At 38.4% G+C, this 21243-nt stretch overlaps 1 protein-coding gene and 1 long non-coding RNA gene across 2 annotated transcripts in view; both read right to left on the bottom strand.

Annotated features, from left to right (window-relative positions):
- LOC116695607 (inactive N-acetylated-alpha-linked acidic dipeptidase-like protein 2) overlaps window positions 1-21243 on the bottom strand; it is a 730805-nt gene that overhangs the window by 511046 nt on the left and 198516 nt on the right. The window contains exon 3 of the mRNA XM_032525998.1: window positions 5894-6067. Coding sequence (XP_032381889.1) covers window positions 5894-6067 — 174 coding nt within the window. The remainder of the gene's footprint in view (window positions 1-5893; window positions 6068-21243) is intronic.
- Window positions 1258-4232, bottom strand: LOC116695663 (uncharacterized). Its single transcript, XR_004333513.1, has 5 exons — window positions 4036-4232; window positions 3654-3713; window positions 2488-2571; window positions 2134-2299; window positions 1258-1518 (listed from the first exon to the last, which is right to left on the bottom strand). It is a non-coding gene; the product is annotated as an uncharacterized LOC116695663 (long non-coding RNA).

The raw sequence follows: 21243 nt of genomic DNA, 5'->3' as shown, positions 1-21243 counted from the left end.
TGGGACAGAGCTAACACACAATAAGGGGCACTCTCTGGACTTGATTATCTGATGAGGGTCTGAACATTTTCACAGTTGTGGTGACTGACATTGCTGTCTCTGATCATTTCTGTGTTTTCTTTAATGGCACTGTCTTTGTGCACAAAAATGTCCAAAAAAAGTTAAACAGTAAATGGAATATCACTGAAAACATTCAATGAAACACCAGTGAAACATTCATTTAGCTTTTCTCCTCCACACCTGCCCTCTCTTGGTTCTCAGTCAATGAGATAATTTCAGTTGTAAAATGACAAATGTTATTGATGACATTGCTCCCACTAAAGTCAAAGCTGTCTCCGGTAAGAAAATATCTCCATGGAGAAATGCCACACTGTTAAGAACAGGGTGTCAAAAAGCTGGATGCAGGTGGTGAAAAACCAATCTCCAGGTCCATCATGACACCTATACAGAGAGATTTGCATTTATAATTTGGAACTGATGAATGCAAGGAGGTCCTTCTTCTTTGACATTTTTACCAGAAACAATAATAATTATCATGCTTTGCTTGATACTGTTGATACACTGTAACGAATTTGACTGTAGATTTTACAGTAAACACCTGGCAAAAAAGTTGCCAGCAAAATCTTGTAAAATTACTGTTAGTTACTGTTAATAACTGTAAAAATAATTACAGTATAAGACAGTATTTCTTTTACAGGTTTTTGTTGTACATAAATTACAGCAATGTTTTGTTTTTTTAAAGGAAAAGAATATTTTATTGTAATTTAGTTTACAACATTATCTTGTATTCTATTCAAAATACAGCTATTACCTGGCAACTCGACTTGCCAGGTAATAGCTGTAAATACTTCACAATACAATATGTTGTTGTAAATTGTTTTTTACAACAACATATTGTATTGTGAAATATTTACAGCTTTTGGCTGGCAACTCAAGTATCCAGCAAAAAGATGTAAATATTTCACAATACAATACGTTGTTGTAAAAAAATATACAGTTAATTTAGTTTTTTACATTCGCCGCTTTGCTGATGCTGTGTAAAGTGTTTTAAAAAGACCAAGCTTGCTTTTACTTCAAAAACCATTGCATTAGATTCTCTTCAACTGTAAATAAAACCGAGTCAGAGATGCAACATCATGACATTTATTGTTAAATTGCAACACAGTGTAACAATACTGTATGTTTTAGAAGGTAACTTCTATTTTTCTTAGAGCTTATAAGACCATGATAGAACCAACCCGATAATCGTCCGGACAGTCCGGCGAGGTTGGTGACTCAAGTCTGTTCGGTGTGCTCCGTGTTTAATTAGTGAACTGATTCTTGGAGAGCATTTCGAGGAACCATCTGTGTTACTTTTTGTCATTTGTTGACGTCTACCTCTCCCCCTACCTCCCATTGAGTAGAGAGGAGACGCAAGGGTTCATGCAGTTCCTCTCTTTCTCCTGTATGTTCTCATGTTTTTGGCTCAACACTTTTGTTGTCTTGGTTCCACTTGAAGGGTTCAGTACGATGAAGCATCTGAAATCACAAAATCACATGCAAATAAACTTCATGAAAAAGTGCCTAACTGCTCTACAAGATGCAAAATACATCCGGCTGTGCAAATCTGTATGTGGGTGTGTATATGTGTATATGCATGCGGGTGTGTATGCATAAAGATCCTTTTTTGTATGTTTGCTTTGAGCCATAGTGGGGAAGGTCGGGGTAGGGTGGGCATAGAAAAGTATGCGTAACTGTAAAATGAACTTTCATCTAGGATTTCTTGTGAATGCAACAGATAAAAAAGAACAAGTTTATAGTTTATTCGCCTAAATTCCCCAGTTTACCTCAATGCAGAACTACTTTTCAAAATGTATAATCAAATAGGTCTTTATTGTCAATGTTTGAAAAACAACAAAACAGTTTAACAGCTCTCAGAATGAAGTAATTAGTATAAATGAATTGGTTCTGCAAAGATTAAAAGCTTTAGGTAAATAACTGCTAACTTACCCTTTTATAAACTCAAAAATCATTTAATTAAGGGATTTACTGTAAGTACAACAAGCAAAATAAATCTCTGTTACTCATAATAACTAACTCTACAAAATAATGATCAACTGCATTCTACTACTAATTCTACAAGCACATAGTTACCTTTGAATGAATTTTAGTGTGCAAGATGCTTGCTCCGGTAACACCAGATTAAAGATGTAGTAGCTCGAAAACAAAGCTGCCATCCCAGCCACGAAGTTGGGATGTGGAGGCACAACCACCTGACCCCCGATGCTCAGCATCCAAACGGTTGCTGTGAGAAATTCACCTAAACATAAAAAAACAAAGAAACACCAAACAGAAACACACACAGCTTTAATTAACTAACCATTAATGTGCCATTAATTATATAAACAACCCTGAAGACTAGTGCTTCACTACCAACACCCAAACTGTCACATTTAGAAATGCCACAGAACATTACACATTCAGGCATATTCGCATTAATGTTTTTACCTGAAAAGATTCTTCAGCCATGTATGTTGATCACTGTGCAGCGATGGCGCTCTGTTCAGGATGTTTCTCCTCCCTGTGGCTAGGCTAAACAATACAAAAGTTGAAAAACACGCGTTATGTTGGAATATAACATTATAACATCTGTAATAAACAGTGTGTTAGGCGCCTATTGAGAGTGGATAAGCCCTTATACACCCACATGGCCATCATATATTGCCATGGCCGTTTTTCTTCTAAATAATAAATTGTTACAGCTATGTTTGGGTTGATATAATTTTTTACAAGATTTGATGTTAAATTTAGCCTTATTGACCACTCAAGAATTGATAAAAAAGATTGTCAAGTTACCACCAAAATACACATTGAGCCACCAAGACTTGAGATACACTGTAGAAAAGGAAATATTTCATTGTTGCCAAAAACGTTGACAAGATTTAAGAATTCATCACACATTTAAGAGTCCACAACAGTCTAGTTTTCTAGTTAGACTAAATTCATGCACCCCCAAGGCTGTTTGGGGACCCCACTCTGCTGAAATATTTAAATACACCCTTTTATTACAGGTGAAAATAACGTGTGCACTGCATGAAATAAACTGCATCTGTGATTATCCAAAAGTGGCCATGTCTGTTAAGGGAAGACTCATGGGTGCCTCACATCCCGTTTTCATTCGAATTTCTTTAGTTAAGAGGTCAAGGGTCCCCTTAGAAAATAGCCGAGCCTTTTTTTCACACAGCTATCATTAACAATAATGACGAATGTTTTAAACGGGGCCATCCTAATGTCGGACTCTAACTTAGTTCATAGAAGAGTTGTTAAAGTTAAATATCAACCGAAATTAAAAGGTCTATTTCAGGGGTCGTGCAAAGTCAAACGTTATTATAATTTATACATTACCTGTTAAATCGAACAATATATTAATGATGGGCTTTCGCTTCAATAAGGCAATTTTTTCTAACTACGGGACTTTGTATCAACGTTAATGGGCCGTCTGCAGCCTGATCTGAGGCGATGTGGCTAATGCATACGGTTAAGCTAGCTAGTTTTTTTTCCCACTAACGTTGACTTCAGTTTGCTAGTGTAAGCTATAAGGGTGAAGAAATGTACAGTCAGACAGTCAAATATAGCTAAATAAAACACTGTGACGTTAGGCTAACGTTACTTACCAACGACCCGACTCCGGGGCGCCTGACCGTCCAGTAGCGTTAGCTACTTCTGCTGCATGCCTGCGTGACGTTAACATTGACGTTACAACACAGACTACTACGCTTAGTTAGTTAAAATAAATATAAAAAGGGTTAACCGTTAACGCTAACATTACACCCACTATACTTTCCTTAACCTTAGCATTAAACTGCTTCGCCTGGGATTGCTTGTTCAAAATTCCTTCTGAAAAGTCTCCAGCTAATGTTAGCTAGCTATAAGAACATTATTGTAGGGCCTGCACTAGACTGAAACACGGTCAACTTAGGTTATTTCAACAAGCATTAACAAGTTAAACCACAATGTAATTATGTAGGCTATTCATAATAGTATAGGCCTACTTACGTATTGTGGCTGAGTGGAGTGGCAATGTGGCTCCTCAGCAATCCGCCATCAAATGGTCTTGTGTAAAGCAACTGCCTCGTGCAACGCATTCAACAGTAAATAACTGTACCTGTACTGCATCATTTACAGTCAAGCGCAAATATGCCTGTAATTTCTTATGGAAAAAAGCTGTCAACTACTGTAATAGTGTTTTCACCCATAATGCATGTGAATACAAGCTAAACATTGTAAAATGACAAAACAAGAAGTTACTGTAAAATTTAGCTGTAGAAATTACAGAAATTTGTTACAGTGTAGGTAACGAGCCGTCTAGTACCAGTGGTGTGAACCTTTTTTTATTTTTATTTTTTTAAGATTATTTTTTGGGGCTTTTCCCTTAATTTGATCCTAACAGTGGATAGACAAGAAAGGTGGGAGAGGGATGGTGATGACACGCCGGAAAGGGCCACAGGTCGGACTCGAACCCAAGCTCTTGCAAATGACTCAGCCTACATGGGGCGCACACTCTTACTGGGTGAGTTAGAGGTCACCTCTGCATCGGAAGTTTTATCTACCTTTTATCTACCTGCAATGAATTTGGCCTCCTTCTTCAGTGACAAAATTCAGAAAGTTAGACAAGCAGTCAGTGCCTCCATATCAAGTACAAGATATGTGTTGTCACAGTGTCCAGGCAAAAAAAATTCCAATATGACTCAATTTTACACAATCAACCATAAAGACCTGCAGGACATTATAAAACATCTGAAAATCTCAAAAATGTTTCAAATTGTTTGGCTTCTGATCTTTTACAAATTGTAAACACGTCTCTTCTTTCAGGTATCAGGCCCTGAAAACTGCATTCATCAAGCCACTCTTAAAAAAGGTTAATCTACACAAGTCTCTAATGAGCAATTATAGGCCGATATCAAACTTTCTATTTTTAAGTAAAATCCTTAAAAACTAGTTTTTTCAACAACTCAACCTTTTCTTGTCACTAAACAACAGTTTTGATGCCTTACAGTTGGGTTTTTGACCACACCACAGCACTGGGATGGCTCTGGTTAAAGTATTTAATGACATTCACTTTAACACATATAGTGGCAAAAATTCAGTCATAGTATTACTTGATCTCAGTGCTGCATTTGACACTGTCGACCATGACATATAGCTAAATTTATAGGTAAACTGGGTTTGACTTTCTGGCACGATACAAAACTGTACTGTACTGTACTGTTAAACCTATTTAAAGAATAGTGACTACTTTGTGTCTATAGATAATTACGCATCTGTGCATACAAATATGACATGCGGAGTTCTCCATGGCTCCATTCTGGGGCCTCTTCTGTTTAACATCTACCATTCAATTTACCATAGTTATGCAGATAATACACAACTTTACATAACCTTTTCAACAGGGGACTATGGTCTAAGACAAAAACTGAGTAAGTGCATGACTAAATTAGCAACTGGATGTGCCAGAAATTGGTTTAATTAAATGAAGAGAAAACGGAGGTGGTATTTTGTGGAGCAAAAGAGAAAGATTAAAAGTGAGCGCTCAGACAAAAACTTGTCCATGCTTATAGTAGTCAGTAGACTTGACTACAATATTGGTGTCTTTTCAGGTCTCCCTAAAAAAAATCAATCAGACAGCTGCAGATTCTAATTCTGCCTTTCTTTAAATAATTGTTTATTTCTTATAGTGTACTGTAACTTTTATTCTAATATTTTATGTTTTTAATTAAAAAAAACATTTTTAACTGCTCTTTAATGTTTGATGTAAGTTATTTTAATTTTATTTTTTTACAAAATTAGTCTGAAAAAATATATTTGACCAAATAATAAAATATCTTAATCAATCTTATTTTAAAGCAAAACCTACCTGATCTCTGGCAATCCATGTGTTGCGTCTGCATGCGGTCCATGCTTGGTCCTGGTTCCTGTAGCTCCTCCTTTTCCAGGTCCCAATCAAGATCCATACCTCCAGAGCAGTGCAGAACCTCCCTGACCATTGGCCCACCCTGGGCGTCACACACCTTCCTGTATGCCATTTCACCTGCATTTCAAATGCATCAAATTTTCATTAATTTAAAGTTTAACAGAGAAAGTGTCACAGAGTTCTATAAAAACCTTAATGGGGTCATATTGGAAACACTTATTCCAACACAACTGACCCACAAGCAAAAGCTCTTCATCTCAAACAGCCTCTCTTATCCTTTGTCCATGTAAGAAGGTTCAGGAGTTAAATAACAGGCTTGAATAAATTTAAAATTGCATTCTTTCATTTCCTCATGCTATGTAAAAGAAAACCATAGTTAAAATTTTAACTAATTGAAACAGGATGGAGTTTTTAAAATGGAAAACATGGGGTAGGAATCTCTTACTAAAGTAAACCCCTTCTTACTTGTATCTGTAAGCCAAAATCCAAAAAGTAACTGAAATAGTACTATGTTAAAAAATTCTGTTCATTACCAATAAGATAATAAAATGTGATGCAGAAAGTCTACTTTGGGTCACAGATTCATGAGTTTAAAGAGGTTTGAAGTAAGCGGAAACCTCCTGGGATGAAAAGGGAAGCCAATGCAGAAGTGTGTTAATCCCGCATTTATTTCTTTTCCAGCTAAGGGTAACTCCAGTGGCTGCATTAAGAAGCCTGACTGCATTGAAGTCCATGAGAAAATGACCCTACTACTCACACAACCTCAATAAACATTTTCATAATGAATTCATGGACTCAATTGCTACTTTCAAGACTTGTTCAATACAGCATGAATTTCATTTTTAAAATTATGGTCCCATTTATTTTATAAAAAACGCCACACTGCCTTGGGAACGCCGCCAGTCAGAGCTGGCTAATATGGCTTGTGAAAGGGAAGTTTGGGGTCCCCTGATGCAGCTGGTGCCCCGCGACCCGACCCCAGATAAGCAGATAAAAATGGATGGATAGACGGTACAGCAGGGCATGTTTTAGGGCGTGGCTACACACCGACCTGTCAATCAGGACAGAGGCTAAGCAATGTGTATCTTCGGCCCTGTGTACATTAAAACAGCCGTTAACTTGTTTTTGGGTGACCCCCTCTATTTTTCTCCTGGTTTCTTGTCTAGCTACTGTTCTATCAAATAAAGGGTAAAGCCAAAAAAATTATCTTTAAAAAACAAACAAAAAAAAACGTTTTTGATCCTGTCTGTCTGCTGTGTTTTTTGAGTTCATAAAAGTTTATTGGAACATTTTGGTCGACTGAAAATGTCTTGTTCAGCATTCGGTAGCACCTTGCCAACCAAGGATAGCTAGCTAGTACTACCTGGTAACTGAGGGGAACGTCTGCCAATTTTGATACAGTTCGGTGTATTGTTGTACATGCAGCGCCTGGAGGTGCCCGTTTACCCGCCTACAAAACTTTCTCTCTGACTTCCTTCAGCCACTTTCCATCTTTAAAGATCTAGCTTAGCGCAGCGGCATTGAAGCCACAATGAAGCCAGATACTGGCTTAGCATCATCCCCCAGCTCTGCCCCCTGGTCCAAATATTGTCATTTCTGGCTCCAAATTTCCAATATGGCAAAGGCCAAAATGAAAACTGCTGGCTTTAAAGTCCACAAATGAGTGACGTCACTGATGCTATGTCCATCATTTTTACAGTGTATCATTTAAGGTATGGACCACGCTAAAACTCGCTAAAAAAGCGGTTCATGATACAATGAGGAACTGGAATGTTATCCTGGTAATCAGAATCAATCGACAATCGCCATTAACACACCCCCTACCCACCATTCAAAATGCAGTGCATTGCAAGTTGACACATTGCAGTGGGCCAAATATTTAGCAAGCCAACACTTTTGTCGGACAATTCTTGTCAACTTGGTTTTTTGCCAGGGCCTAATTGAAACTAATAAGGAGCAAGCCTAGACATAACCCAGGCAGTGTGTGTAAAATGCCTGGTATCAGCCACTTGTGTCAGATTAAAACTGCTCAGTTGACTCAAGGTAATGGATGTTACATTAGCGCAGAATATAGAAGAAAATGTGATAAGTGGTGTTAATAGCTACTTGGGCAAAGTAACTGGCCAGAACCTGTCAGCACACAACTATGAAGACTAAAAGCACTGCAGGGTACTAAGATGCATTTACCCACTTTAATATGACTGAGAGCAAGTTAGGGCGAGTTATAGAGTTAAAGTACTGGACCTGAGTGAGTTTGTGTGTGTGCGCAACAGTAATTAATAGCCTTAGGGTTGTGGTGAGTATGTGTGAACCTAGAGATGGTGGCTGTGTGTGTGTGTGTGTGTGTGTGTGTGTGTGTGTGTGTGTGTGTGTGTGTGTGTGTGTGTGTGTGTGTGTGTGTGTGTGTGTTTAATACAGCTCCTAAACAGCATCATTAACCCTCACCACAGCTGGAATAACATGCTTGAAGATTTTGTGTGTGTCTGATTGGACATCAGCTATATAAAACCTCAGCTGTGTCCTGGTATGTCATCAAGTTTAACAGTCCTTTTTACACACTACATCATCAAAATATACCATGAATATGACGAATTAACTGCCCAATCAATAACTGTTTGCCCCTCCTCCAAAAACACAGTTAAATAAAATCAAATGCCCCAAAAGAACAATAAAACTTATAGGCCATTATTCAATTAAAACCACTGTACAAGATGGTTTACTCAAAAAAGTACATGTTTAAACCCCCTGGAGGCAAAGCTGAAGATTAAATAACTAGTGGATAACACCAAAACAAAGATTTAAAGGAGATATTATATGTATCCAAAACTTGATACTTTATGCCATCTCGTCTTAATCTCCAAATGAACAAAAAAGCATTACATTTATAGTATTTAGTTACTTTAGAAGACATTGCTTACTGATCCTGTAACATGCAACGTTCAAATGCGGCCCCTCCTCCTTGGCATATTTGCCAACTATGCGACTTCACAAATAGGGAGGATTTCAAAGAATTATTTTGTTTCCTGCATTCTAAATGATGAAAAAAAAACAGTATTCAATCAAACAACCCTCCCTGGCCTTACACACCATTGGGTTCTGGATACCTAAGCGAGGAGGAACAGGAGGTTCACGGTCTCTGAAAGACAGCTGGGTACCTAACTGTGGAGGAGGAGGGCAAGCCAGGGCGCAGAGGTCCGTGCTTACCCGCCATCTGCTGGATGACTCGCTTCAGAAGGATTGAAAATCTGCAACTTTCCCTCTTTATCGTGAAGCTTAGCGCAGCTCCATTGCAACCATGAACAACACTGGCTTGGCCGCGTCATCCTTCCCAGCTCCAACCTCTCTTTAAAAATCACTACATCCGGTTGCAAAAGACAAGATGGCGACGCACATATGGCCAAACTCGAGGCTTCAAAATGGCAGCCCACAAACCACTGGGTGATGTCACTGCTGCTATGTCCACTGTTTTTAGTCTTGGTCCATCATCCACATGATGAAACTCTCCTAGCCTAAAATGTAAACATTAGCGTAAACACAGAGAGTAAGATGAAGACCAGCTACCACCTACGGCTACGATCCTGACTACGCGGAAGAGCAAGACATCTCTGGATCCATCTCCATCTCTTAATCAGAGTGTGCACCAATCTTTTTTTTTTTTTTTGATGACTAATATTGTTTTTTAGTCAGATTCTGCATATTACACCTTTAACCACATTACAGTAGCTTAATAACAAATTAAGGGATGTACCTTTGTATCATTGAACATAAATTCAATAGAAATTGTCTCTTTAAGAAGTTTTCACAATGAAGTTAAAGCTTTGCAAAAACAGAAAATGCTACTTTGTTTCTACATCTGTATAATGTTTCACCAGTCTAAAAATTCAGAATTATTCAAGTATGGCTTGAGCAAAATTTCAAGCCAGAATGAATGAATCAAGAATACTATTACTACTATTATTAGGAGAACTAGTTCCAAGTTGGCCCCCAATTTATTCCAGTGGAAGTGGCTTAGATTTTGTATAGGTTTTTGGGCCCAAAGAGCACATTATTATCCTTTTCTGGCTGATTTTACTGAATGATTACGTTTCAACTTAGATTTTTAAGATTTCCCAAAAATCTGTCAGAATGTCTTCTCAGGCCAGTGGGTGGCACATGACCTGCAATTCTGGCTGTGGCCACTACGCCAAAATCAACGCACAACCCAGCGCTGTTTCTGGGTCTCTGGTCAAATGTATTTATCTAGCACTTTATACCCACAGGCAACTAAAGTGCTTTAGAGATTACACAGGTGAAAGCACAAGACACTAATGATAAAAAGTAATAAAAGCACATAGAATGAAGTCAATCGAAGAAAACAGAGTGAGAAAACAGTCAAAAGCACACATAGAAGAACAATAATATGAATAAAACAAACAATCAAAATCACTCAGAATAAAAACTTTGAAGCAAACTCCAAATTGCATTTGAAAGAAAAATCAACAAAAGCATAGTAAACAGGTAAGTATTTAGCTTGGATTTCAAAGTAATAACTCTCCCGGCAATGTGTTGTTTGAGCGGCATGCTAAAAGCATCTTCAGCATGGTTTAGGCTGTTTTTTTTTTTAACCAAGACAATGATGAACCATAAACCCGTTATTCATGCTTAAGTTGCCAGTAGCGGATGTCCGAGGAACAACAAATTAAATTTTTTTTGCTTACATAGTAGTTTCCCTACTACATATTAGTGTCCCTACTATGTTGTCAACAAACATATTTGAGGCTGCATTAGTTTCTTTTAAACTGTATTTGTAATTGGTAATAGTAATTTGATAGTAAGTATACAGGGGCACCTGTATTGATACGGCATGCCTGTACTATATCATTATTTAATATGTGTCATTATACAGATTTGGCTGGTTAAGCTCATTACAGCCTTTATTAGATCCAAAACATATCAGTTTATAAAGAAATATATGGGGAAATGACCCTACTTCTGACTTGATTTATAACACATTTTAACACGGTTATGTAATCAATTGCTTTGTTCAAGTCATCTTCAATTCAGCATGATATTCAATTTGTAAATGATGGTCCAATTTATTTTCAAATTTACGATAAAGCAAGGAACGCTAAAGGGGCTTGGCTCTATGCCGACCTGTCAATCATGATAGAGGCTTAGCAATGCTAACCATGTGTGCATTGAAATAGCCATGAACTTGTTTTTTGTCGTTGACAAAGTTTTTGTCCTAAACCTTTGACCCTCTTACTGTGTGTTTTTCATCCTATCAAAGTTAATTTGAGCCAAGGTAGTTAATTAATTGACTCCTTGTCAAACCAGTCAGATGGAAAATACCAGTACCGTAACTTCTGATTGGGTAAACAACCTGTACCCCACCCTAAATGTTGGCCACAATCTGGGTCTTACCTCAGTTTACGCCCAGTTTACGGCTTCTTGCCTGTTTACAACTCAGCTCTGTGCGTTGCTATGGTTGCTGTACACAAACCAACCAGCCAACAGTTTTCAAGGCTGCAGACCCGATGAGAAGGAGACACACAGCTACTTTTAAATATTAGGAAAGACTTGGAAATCAACAGGTATTTGGATATGCCACACATTGCTAACCTTTTCAAGAAGCTGGTTGAAGGAATGAAAGGGGGACGCTGTGTTCACATGGTCCAACAAGTCCCCCACTGCTGGTAAACTTTGAAAAAAATTGTATTGCATGGCTACATGTAAACAGGAATATTAGTGGAATATTCTATTTCATTAGCCATTTAAACAGCTTTGTCGGAATATCGTCTTTTTAGGAATATTTGAAAAAAACAGAATATCATGTGCATGTTAACGTAGTCACTGATGCTACGCCCATTCTTTATAGACAGTCTATGTTTGACACATATAAAGCATATTTTATCAATGGGTCTTGCACAATTGTATGTCAATTGTTACACCATTGTGTCTAAGATATTTCCAGTCTCCTACCCACACCCATATAACTACACCAATACTGATGATGCTTTTTCAGACATTTTACAATTCCAGATCAGTTCAGCTCCGAATAGATCACAGATGTCTGAGCAATTGCTGAATTGTCCTTGTTTTGACAATTGAGTAGCCACTCTTGTATAGAAAGCAGATTCAAGAAGATATTCAGATTGAAAGGAGAAAGTCGAGAGAGATGCACAGACAGAGACAATTAGAAGAAGAGTCCTGGAGAGTAGGGACGGTAGACAGTGACGAGAAAAAAGACACAGAGGCAGTGGCAGAGACACAAAGCCAAACTGTTGAAAACACGAAGGACAGAAAGAGTGTTTATAGATGAAGGAGAGAGGGTAAAAAGCAGAGGGAAGAGGTCTGGGAGTTCCCTGGCATCAATCTTCAATGCTCCACCACACTTTCATTACTTCTAGCTCAATGCAGATGAAGGATCCTCTCAGTAAAATGGAACAAAAGTTCATTTAACTACTGACCTCCTGTTAGACAGACACACACACACACACACACACACACACACACACACAAACACTTCACTGGCCTTTTAGTCGGATACCTATCACTGATGGGGAGTGAAAACCGTGTAACTAGATTGTCTCTTTTTTTTGTTATATGTACATGTAATTTGTTATTTAGACTTCAGAGAAGCATTTCATTAAAGATGACAAAATTTCCCGGTAAAACATGCACAATAGCAAACATAGCTAAGTGTCTTAATCACTTTTTCCCTCAGGCCAAATCCAAAGATAATCACTCAAGACTTTTGTCAATATTTCCCCCAAATCCCACAAGTTGTAAAATATCAAGTGCGTTTGGAGGTTGTTTCAGGAGTAAATTCAAGCGATTTTGCAGTAGCTCACCATTAAAACAATGTTAACAGTGTTGTTATAAATGTTTTCCGACATTTTAATGATTCTTCTAGCAAGAATCTCATGATTTCAGTCCAATATTGGAGATTCTGAGCAACTCTTAATTTCCTGCATTCTGGTAAATTATTTATGCCATCCTGCATCAATGTTTGGTGGAGATATCTGTATTTATGCAAAGGGAAACATAGATGACAATTGAAAATATGAAACAATAATTGGCTACATAATTGGATCTCAAGCATTCTGTACTGCGTTCAACTATTAATTCTCCTCCACTTTTCTTATTTGATGTTATCTGTTCTGATTGAGTCAGCTCACATAATTTACTCCTCACTCTTCTTTTGCGTTGTTGGAGTAACCTCTTTAAATGTGCATGTGGCACTTATTCACCTCAATGAGGCATTGAACCCCTGGACTTTAATAGCCCAGAAGTGTAGGAAGATAGCTGCTCATGTTGGAAACACTCAGCCCATTCAAAATATAACGCATCCCATCTGTATTCTCAGAGAGTTGGGGAAGTCGTGACGAAAAATAAAGTTATAAAATTACAAGAATAAACTTACAATATTTTAGGAAAGAATCCACCTGCACCGGTCTTCTGTGCATTAAGTTATTGCTCTGCTGTTATGGCAGATCTCATTCAGATCATCTGACAGACAAAGAGCCCTGTTTGAGAAACTGGTCTAGGAATGAGACAAAGTTTAGGGAAGCGCTGTACGCTGCTCTACAGCGTAGGTGGAAAACCGAAGCTACGGCAAAAATACATGGAGCACAAGCGCAACACGTCTGCCCCAGAATCACAGCAGCAGAGCATATCCATTATAATTACCTAAAACTGCACAGACCACGGAAGCTGCGCTGCTTATCTCTATTTTTACAGAGAGATTGGACACAAATCGACCGCCGGTCTGCTTCAGAGCTCCATGTGTTTGAGCCTGAAAGATAGACTGTAAACGTCATGTCACGGGAACTTCTAACAAAATGTAGCAATATTATTGCATACCCAAACTTTGTGTCGCCTACATTTAAAATTACATCTTGGGCTACCTGGCGATGTCAATCGTTTGGTGTAAGGTGGTCATAAAACTCAGTCGGAGTCGGTCATTTCCCCTTCTTGACCTGCCAACAACGTGTTTGATATACCCGTAAATTTTAAAGCTTTAGTGCGTTCCTTTTTGACAATAATGAATATCTGTTACATCCAAATACATCAAAATTTGTTGCTACAAAGCTAATTAAGACTGTAAGCTCCACACAACTCGCTCTGTATTTCTCAGTATGGCTATGTTTAGAAGACTGTGTCATCCGGTGACTTTTCCTTGCAGAAACTTAAGGGAAGATAAATACTAATCCATCATGTTTTTTTTATCCTCCCTGTCTCCTTGGCTACTAGCAACTGCATGGGGGTGGTGCGCAATCACGGAACGCTAACTTATGCAGCTCAAGAACACCAAATGAAAACTATTAATCAGTATGATGATTAGACGGATGCTTAGACAAGAAAATTAAGTCTGCGTGATTTAAAGGGATAATTCACCGATTAGCAATAAGCTTTGTATAAGTAGAAACCCAGAAGTATTTGTTATACTACTGGGTATAAGTATTTAGTTTTGAATGACCGTGCTTCCCTCCCTCATGTCCCCCTGAGACGATTCTTCTCTTTTGTGTCTGGAAAAAAACCTCAGATGACACATAAATCGTTGTTTTGCGTCATCTGAGGAATTTTTGCCCAGAGCCTATGAACTACAGCCAGCTAGTTCGACATGTTATCAACCCTCCCACAGGGGGTGGGACTGTCACTATCTTGTGTTAGCCATCTTGAAGCTAACCTAAACAGGCTCTCTTTTCAGCAGAAAACTTTTACAACAATTATGTGCATTCAAACTACCGTACATATGTACCACTTGGATACATAAGTACAGATCGGAGAATATTCAGAAAAACGTTATTACTGACAGAACACTCAACACACTACACAAGCTTCACCTGCTACCAGCACCTCAGCCAGCGGTGTCGCACGATGGCGCTAGCCAGGTAAGGGCACATCAACGAGGGCAGGAGTTCGAGCTAGGTGGAAAGCTAACGCTAGCCGGCCACCTGTCCCATCTGTTCTGCTAGCAAGTGTCTGCTCATTAGACAAACTGGACTACATCCGACAAAACTCCCAACGCGAGTTTAGAGACGGCTGTGTTTTTGTTTTTGTGGAAACATAGCTGAACAACAATGTACTGGACTATCTAGCTAGTTTTTATATATTATAAATGTGTAACACCACTTAAGCCACGTTGTTACGTTGTTTCGTGTATATGGTTGAAATGATAAGAAAACACGTTTGAGTTGACTTGACTGTCTGTAACCGGTAGGCGTGGCTTGGGATTAGAAGCGTAGGGAAGCAAAGGAAGTGCATTCTGGGAGTTGTTGTCTTTCATCCACATGAGCCCAAAACACATTTTATGGCTTTTCTCGGTCTACAAGGCATCAACTTCAAAAAGAAATTCACATTTCTACAACATAAATGAGCCAATTTAATAACATATTCATCTTTCCAGCAGTGAACTGTCCCTTTAACTTTGTTAAGTGTCAAAGTCATCCAAAAGTTATTGATATAAACATGATTAACATATAATACTAATTTGGAGCATCCTGAAAGCAATCAGCAGTAGAGGATTACATTTTAATGTAGTTTCTCTCACCGTGATCTGACATCAAAGCAGAAATTCAACACTATTTTCTCACATTAAATCCCCTGGGCTAATTCTGAACTAAGGTATTTGTTAGTCCTCCTCTGACTGCCACACCACTGCCTCTTTGTCATTTCTAGTTAGGTGATGATGATGGGTGATGTCTGTGACCGAAACATCACCATACTTTAAAGCTCTTTTTCAATAAATCATGTGGTGAGGGGGAGACTTGTGCCTGTCGTCTCGGCTGGATGGGTCACTGAATTTTTAAGATTGCATCCCTCACTGTGGTTTTGGGGATAAAAACAAAATGTTGCTCTTTGAGTTCACAGCTCAATTTCAAAGTGTAACAAGATTTGGCACTGCCATAGTACACCTTTTCTGACCTGGTTTTAAGAAAGGTGACATTCCCATTATCTCAGGGGATTGGAGTAGAGCAGCTGCACTTCTGCTACAACTCAAAAGCATCTGACTTAAAAAGTTAGGTTTAAATACAAGACATGCAGGTACAGCTGTTTTATTGCTTCATATGCAATAAAACATAGACAAGGATCATTATCTTTATCTAACAAGAGTTGTGGGTGCCTAATTAACCATATGTTACCCATAGAGGTGGCAAATTACATATAAATCATTTTTTAACAATCACAAGGGTCCTTTGGAAGGCAGTTACTACCCAATGACTCATTTTAAAATGATGACTTGTTGTATTGAAGACTTTAAATCCCCATCTTTTTAACTCATTTTTATCATTGTGATTTAGTGTTGGTGGAAGACTAGAGTTTTTGACTAGTAATCCCTAGACATGTCGCTGGGGGTATCTTAATTATGCCATATGCTGTTACAGAATAAAAGTAGAAAACCCATATCTTTGATACCTGACAATTGTATTTAAGTTGATCCATATCAAACTGTCAGGACAACGTCAGTTCTCCAGTTGTAGCTTTTGTCAAGTTAATTTTAAACAAATCCATCTCCCCCTTTCTGCCATGCACATTGGCTACATACAGTGAAATATAGGCCTTGAGTTTGACTAAGTGGAGAAATGTATATTTGTAGAGGTTAAATAGAAAATGTAAGTTTTCTAAGTTAATGTCATTGTAGAGAGGCAGACAGTTTCTTAAGATTAGAAACAGCATTGGATTGGCTCACAACGGAAAGTTAAAAAAAGTTCCATTATTGGTAAACTTTGACATGCAAATGTATGCCACTGAAGGTAGTCAGTCAACATTCACAATAGATACATGGTTATTAAGCAGTTAAAAGAGAGACGTGGATGGTTCAAATACATCTCTTGAATAAACTATGTAAACTATTGTACTGTTAGCAACTGAGCTAGCTTACTCGGAGAGACAGTCCAGTCCATTTGCACCATTACACTGAGCTAACTTACTCAGAGAGCTATTGTGACTGACCAGCAATAGCATGTGATCTTCCTGGCTAGCTAGTGAGTTAGCGGTTACTTTGCCAGCAACAGTAGTTCACTAGTCTATTGATACGACTGTTCATTTCTGGAGTGCATGGTTCAATTTCTCCGTTGTCGCCAGAAATTCCACCGGATTTCCCTTATTTTGGCCAGATGTCCGTCACCCTCTGCTTTCTTTGTGTTGGCATTCTAACCTCCGGTGGATTTCTGAGGACTAGGGTTACCTGCTCCTCAGATCTCTGCAGGGTAAATCCAGACAGCTAGCTAGACTATCTGTCCAATCTGAGTTTTCTGTTGCACAACTAAAACAACCTTTGAATGTACACTTGTTCCACCAAAACAAGTTTCTTCCCTAGACTATTTTGCAGAGGCAACATTAACCCATTGGATGCTTGCCACCACCCAAGAAGACTGTGATTGGTTTAAAGAAATGCCAATAAACCAGAGCATGTTTTTCTCCCATCCCGGAATGCAGTGTGGACTAGCTGGACCTTCCTTCGCAGCGCTGTGGAAGAAGGTCTGGCAAAGCAAGACAAGTAGTTCACTGACTAGCCCTTTAAGAAGTCAGCATGCAACATGCAGATGAACTTCTCTGTGCCACTTTTTGGTTTGACTGGAGCTTAAAGGTGTGAGACAAGACTTTTGAAGATAATACATGCAGAAAAACTTGAAAGCAGCCCACAGAAATATGTAAATTTAATATATGTATGATCTTGTCAAGCTCTATAATACACACTGTCAAATATGTACCTAGCCACAGTTTAAACAATTTGTCTTTCATATTGTATACTCAAGTTAAATTTAGTTTCCCCATTGCTGCTTTATTAAAACCTTTGCAGCTGCCGTCATACCGGACACACATTTTATTTTATAATTTACTGTGGTGTAGACATGGTAGATCTCAGTCCTGCATTGGGCATCAATACTTAATCAATATGTTTTGGGCAAACATGCCAATAATAAACAAAACAATAAGCTGCCACAGTGAGAAAAAAATAGCTTAATAAATGATCATTTAATAAGCCATACCGGCCTCTGTTATATGCCACTGCAGATCAAAATAGGCTTTTTTTCTAAGCAGTCATTTACAGAGCCAGACCTAAGAACAAACTCTGCATAACAAATAAAAAGGCTGGTGCAACAACAGCTCTGTTTGACCTTCACAGCTCTCCATAATCTTAAACAGCTCGGTGGCTTCGCAGAGGTGAGGAACAACAGCATTTGTATGCTGCAACAAAGTTTCCCTTCAAATAATTTCTCTGATATCTCACACACACACACACACACACACACACACGCACACACACACACACACACACACACACACACACACACACACACACACGATACGCACCTACTACTTTGGAAGACAAATGCAGGCTTAAAGAACAAAGTTATCTTTCATCTTGTCTCTTTTAGCTCCAAAAGGATTGACAGGTCATTGCTGCCTCTGCTATCTTCCACTTTACTCTACATTAGATTCACCTCTCATTTATACATTTCTGCACACGTCGACAAGTCAGCGAGGCTGTTGTACAGAGAAACTAACAGCGCAAGAGGGAGAATATTGCCCCAAACATTTCTCTTCCTTACCAATCATTTCATTTGACAAAACCTTGTCAGCGGCCACAGTTACAGAGCATGAAACAAGCTGTCAATCGTGGCTTATTTTCCCCTCCCTGCCACAGAGAAGTGTGTGGAGGGCAGAGGGAAAGGCCAGGACCACAGATTATTCATAATCCTACATAATTTACACATTAAAACCTCAAAGTTACCATACATTGTATATTTTCACATCCATGAATAAAACACTTTCCAATGATACAATACCCCCCACGCCCTGATGGGTCTCCAGGTGGGATTCTTACATATTGGAAGAAACTGTTAGAACCACTAGGGACAAATATGAAAGAAAAACGGCAGTGTAATGAAATGATTAAGTGTCTCTGAAGAAGAAGTCTGAAGAAGAGCATCAGCTTAAAAAGTCGCTTGTGGATGTGCCAATACTTTGCACTTAAAAAAGCTAGAGTGTGTGGACCTCTCTTTATGTTTTAATTGCCGTCCTCGGTCCAGCACCTGCCTTCAACTGCACTTGGATGTGCGTAACTACTATGCATTGTCCATGAAGACTTGGTTCATATTTCAAATAGGAAAGTGCACACTTTGCAAAAGTTAAAAGATGTACCTGTTAGTCTTTTAAAGACAGTCTTATAAAGGTAGGTAAGGTAACTTCTTTTTAAATGACGTTTGTACATCTTGTTTTGAAGATTCCTATATTTGGATTTTGGAATGCTTGTGTGTTATGTGAATTAACAAACATTACCACATGCATATATATTGCATATTTAGGTTTAAATCCCATTTTACAAACATATTCTTACCTATAGAAACCTGATTGTAAAGATTTACAAAGAATGTTCAGAATACAGAATGCAGAACCAAGCAGGCCTGCCTTATTGCTGATCCAAATGTCCTTCAAAACTTGCCATTTCTACTGTGTAGCTAAGGGATTTTGGGAATGGCAACACGGAAATGTACTTCTGTTGATCCAGACTAATTATGAAACTGCAGAGGATTGGCTCACAAGGGGAAGTTGATCTAAGGACTTTTTTTAAGCAAGTTCCACTATTGGTAAACTTTGACATTCACATGTGTGCCATTAACAACTACCAAATGTTTTTTGAACGAAGTGAGTCATTATTCACAATAGAGACATGGTTTAGAGGCAGTTAAATGAGAGAAGTCCATGGTTCAAATACATCTCTTGAATGAACTATGTGAAGTATTGTACTGTTAGCAACTGAGCTAGCTCACTTGGAGAGCTATTGTGACTGACCAGCATGTTTCTGGCTCACTATAGACTTAGCAGTTACTTTGCTAGCTACAGTAGTGCACTAGTCAACAGCTACAACCGTTCATTTCCTGGGTTTTTCAGGTGCCCTTATTTTGGCCAGATGTCCATCATTTCGGCCAGATGTCCCATTTTAATAATATATTCTCACCTACAATAGAAATCTTCTGTGTACCATTCTAGTTTTTGTATGCTATGTGTTCCCACACGTAGTTTATAGAGTTGAAAAGTTCAAATTGAAGTACTTGAATGCAACAAATCAAAATATATGCCCTCAAACCACAGACGTTATATTGTCAAAATAAATCTCCATTGTGCTGCAATTCAAAGACTTCAATTTACGTAAGAAGTATTATTATTTATTTATTTCATGATCAGTGCATTTTTTTCATCAAGTGTTAACATTATTTGTAGAATTCATGGTTAGATATCATAATATTGATTTGCAACTAATTTGGAAAAAGTGTTTTTGTTTACAAAATTGAAGTACTGTGCCATTTGAGAAAGGGTATGGTGGTCGCTCAAACACGTGCACGGCAGTTCACATCTCATACCATAACCGTGTCACCTTAAAATTATATAAATATACTACATTTTTTCATTAACGAGAAAATGTAATCGCTGGCTAAACCCCATTCACTGACATTGTTTTTTTCAGTCCATAAGATGTTACATTCCTGTGACAAAGTTGTCGAGACGTGGTCACGGTAGATGTGCAAATTACTTTGACATCTGACACTTGAAGACTATAGAAGTACATAGTATTCTGGTTGAATAGTAGACTGCAAATTTGTATATGTCTAACCTCTCCCAAGCACATTTAGTTCTGTGTCTTAATCATGCTGCCATAAATACCTACAACATATTTTAGTCAAGAAAAATTAAATATTCGGAATGGACGCAATTCTTTTTAAAAGCATCCACATGATCCTCAAAAGGTTTCCAGAATCTGAACAAATACTAAATATTGGTGGTAGTAGCTCAATCTGTAAGGAATTGGCTAAGGAAGTGGAGAGTAGCTGGTTCAACGGACGGACCAGGTACAGATTGTGGACTGGTAGCTGCCATTGAGCAAGGCAACAACCTCTGAATTGCTTGAGCCATCTGATACCTCTCCACATTTGATGCTTTTCTATAGGAATTATTTACAAAATCAATTGCATGGGCAGTTTGTTAGGAGGAGCAACAAGCGGGCGCAATCCCGTGAAGCTGAGCCCAACTGAAAAAATGTAATTGTCTTGAAGTTTATCCTATGCGAGCAATGAGCAAATAAATCACTTTTCTAGACAGTTATGAGGACTTATCAGTAGGGATATAGCATGGCAGAGCGTTGGCACAAAACGGGATGAATCAGGTAACAATACGTAGTTTGAACTTAAATTAGGTTATAGAATTTTGACTATGCTAACTTTAGCTATCAACAATAACAGTCTTTTGTAAGCAAAGACTTAGTCTCGTATTGCCATTCTGGCTAGTCCACACAGCATTCTGGG

This window comes from Etheostoma spectabile, chromosome 9 (genome assembly GCF_008692095.1).
Source record: "Etheostoma spectabile isolate EspeVRDwgs_2016 chromosome 9, UIUC_Espe_1.0, whole genome shotgun sequence".
Classification (NCBI taxonomy): Eukaryota; Metazoa; Chordata; class Actinopteri; order Perciformes; family Percidae; genus Etheostoma; species Etheostoma spectabile.
This window is presented reverse-complemented; position numbering and strand designations above follow the sequence as displayed.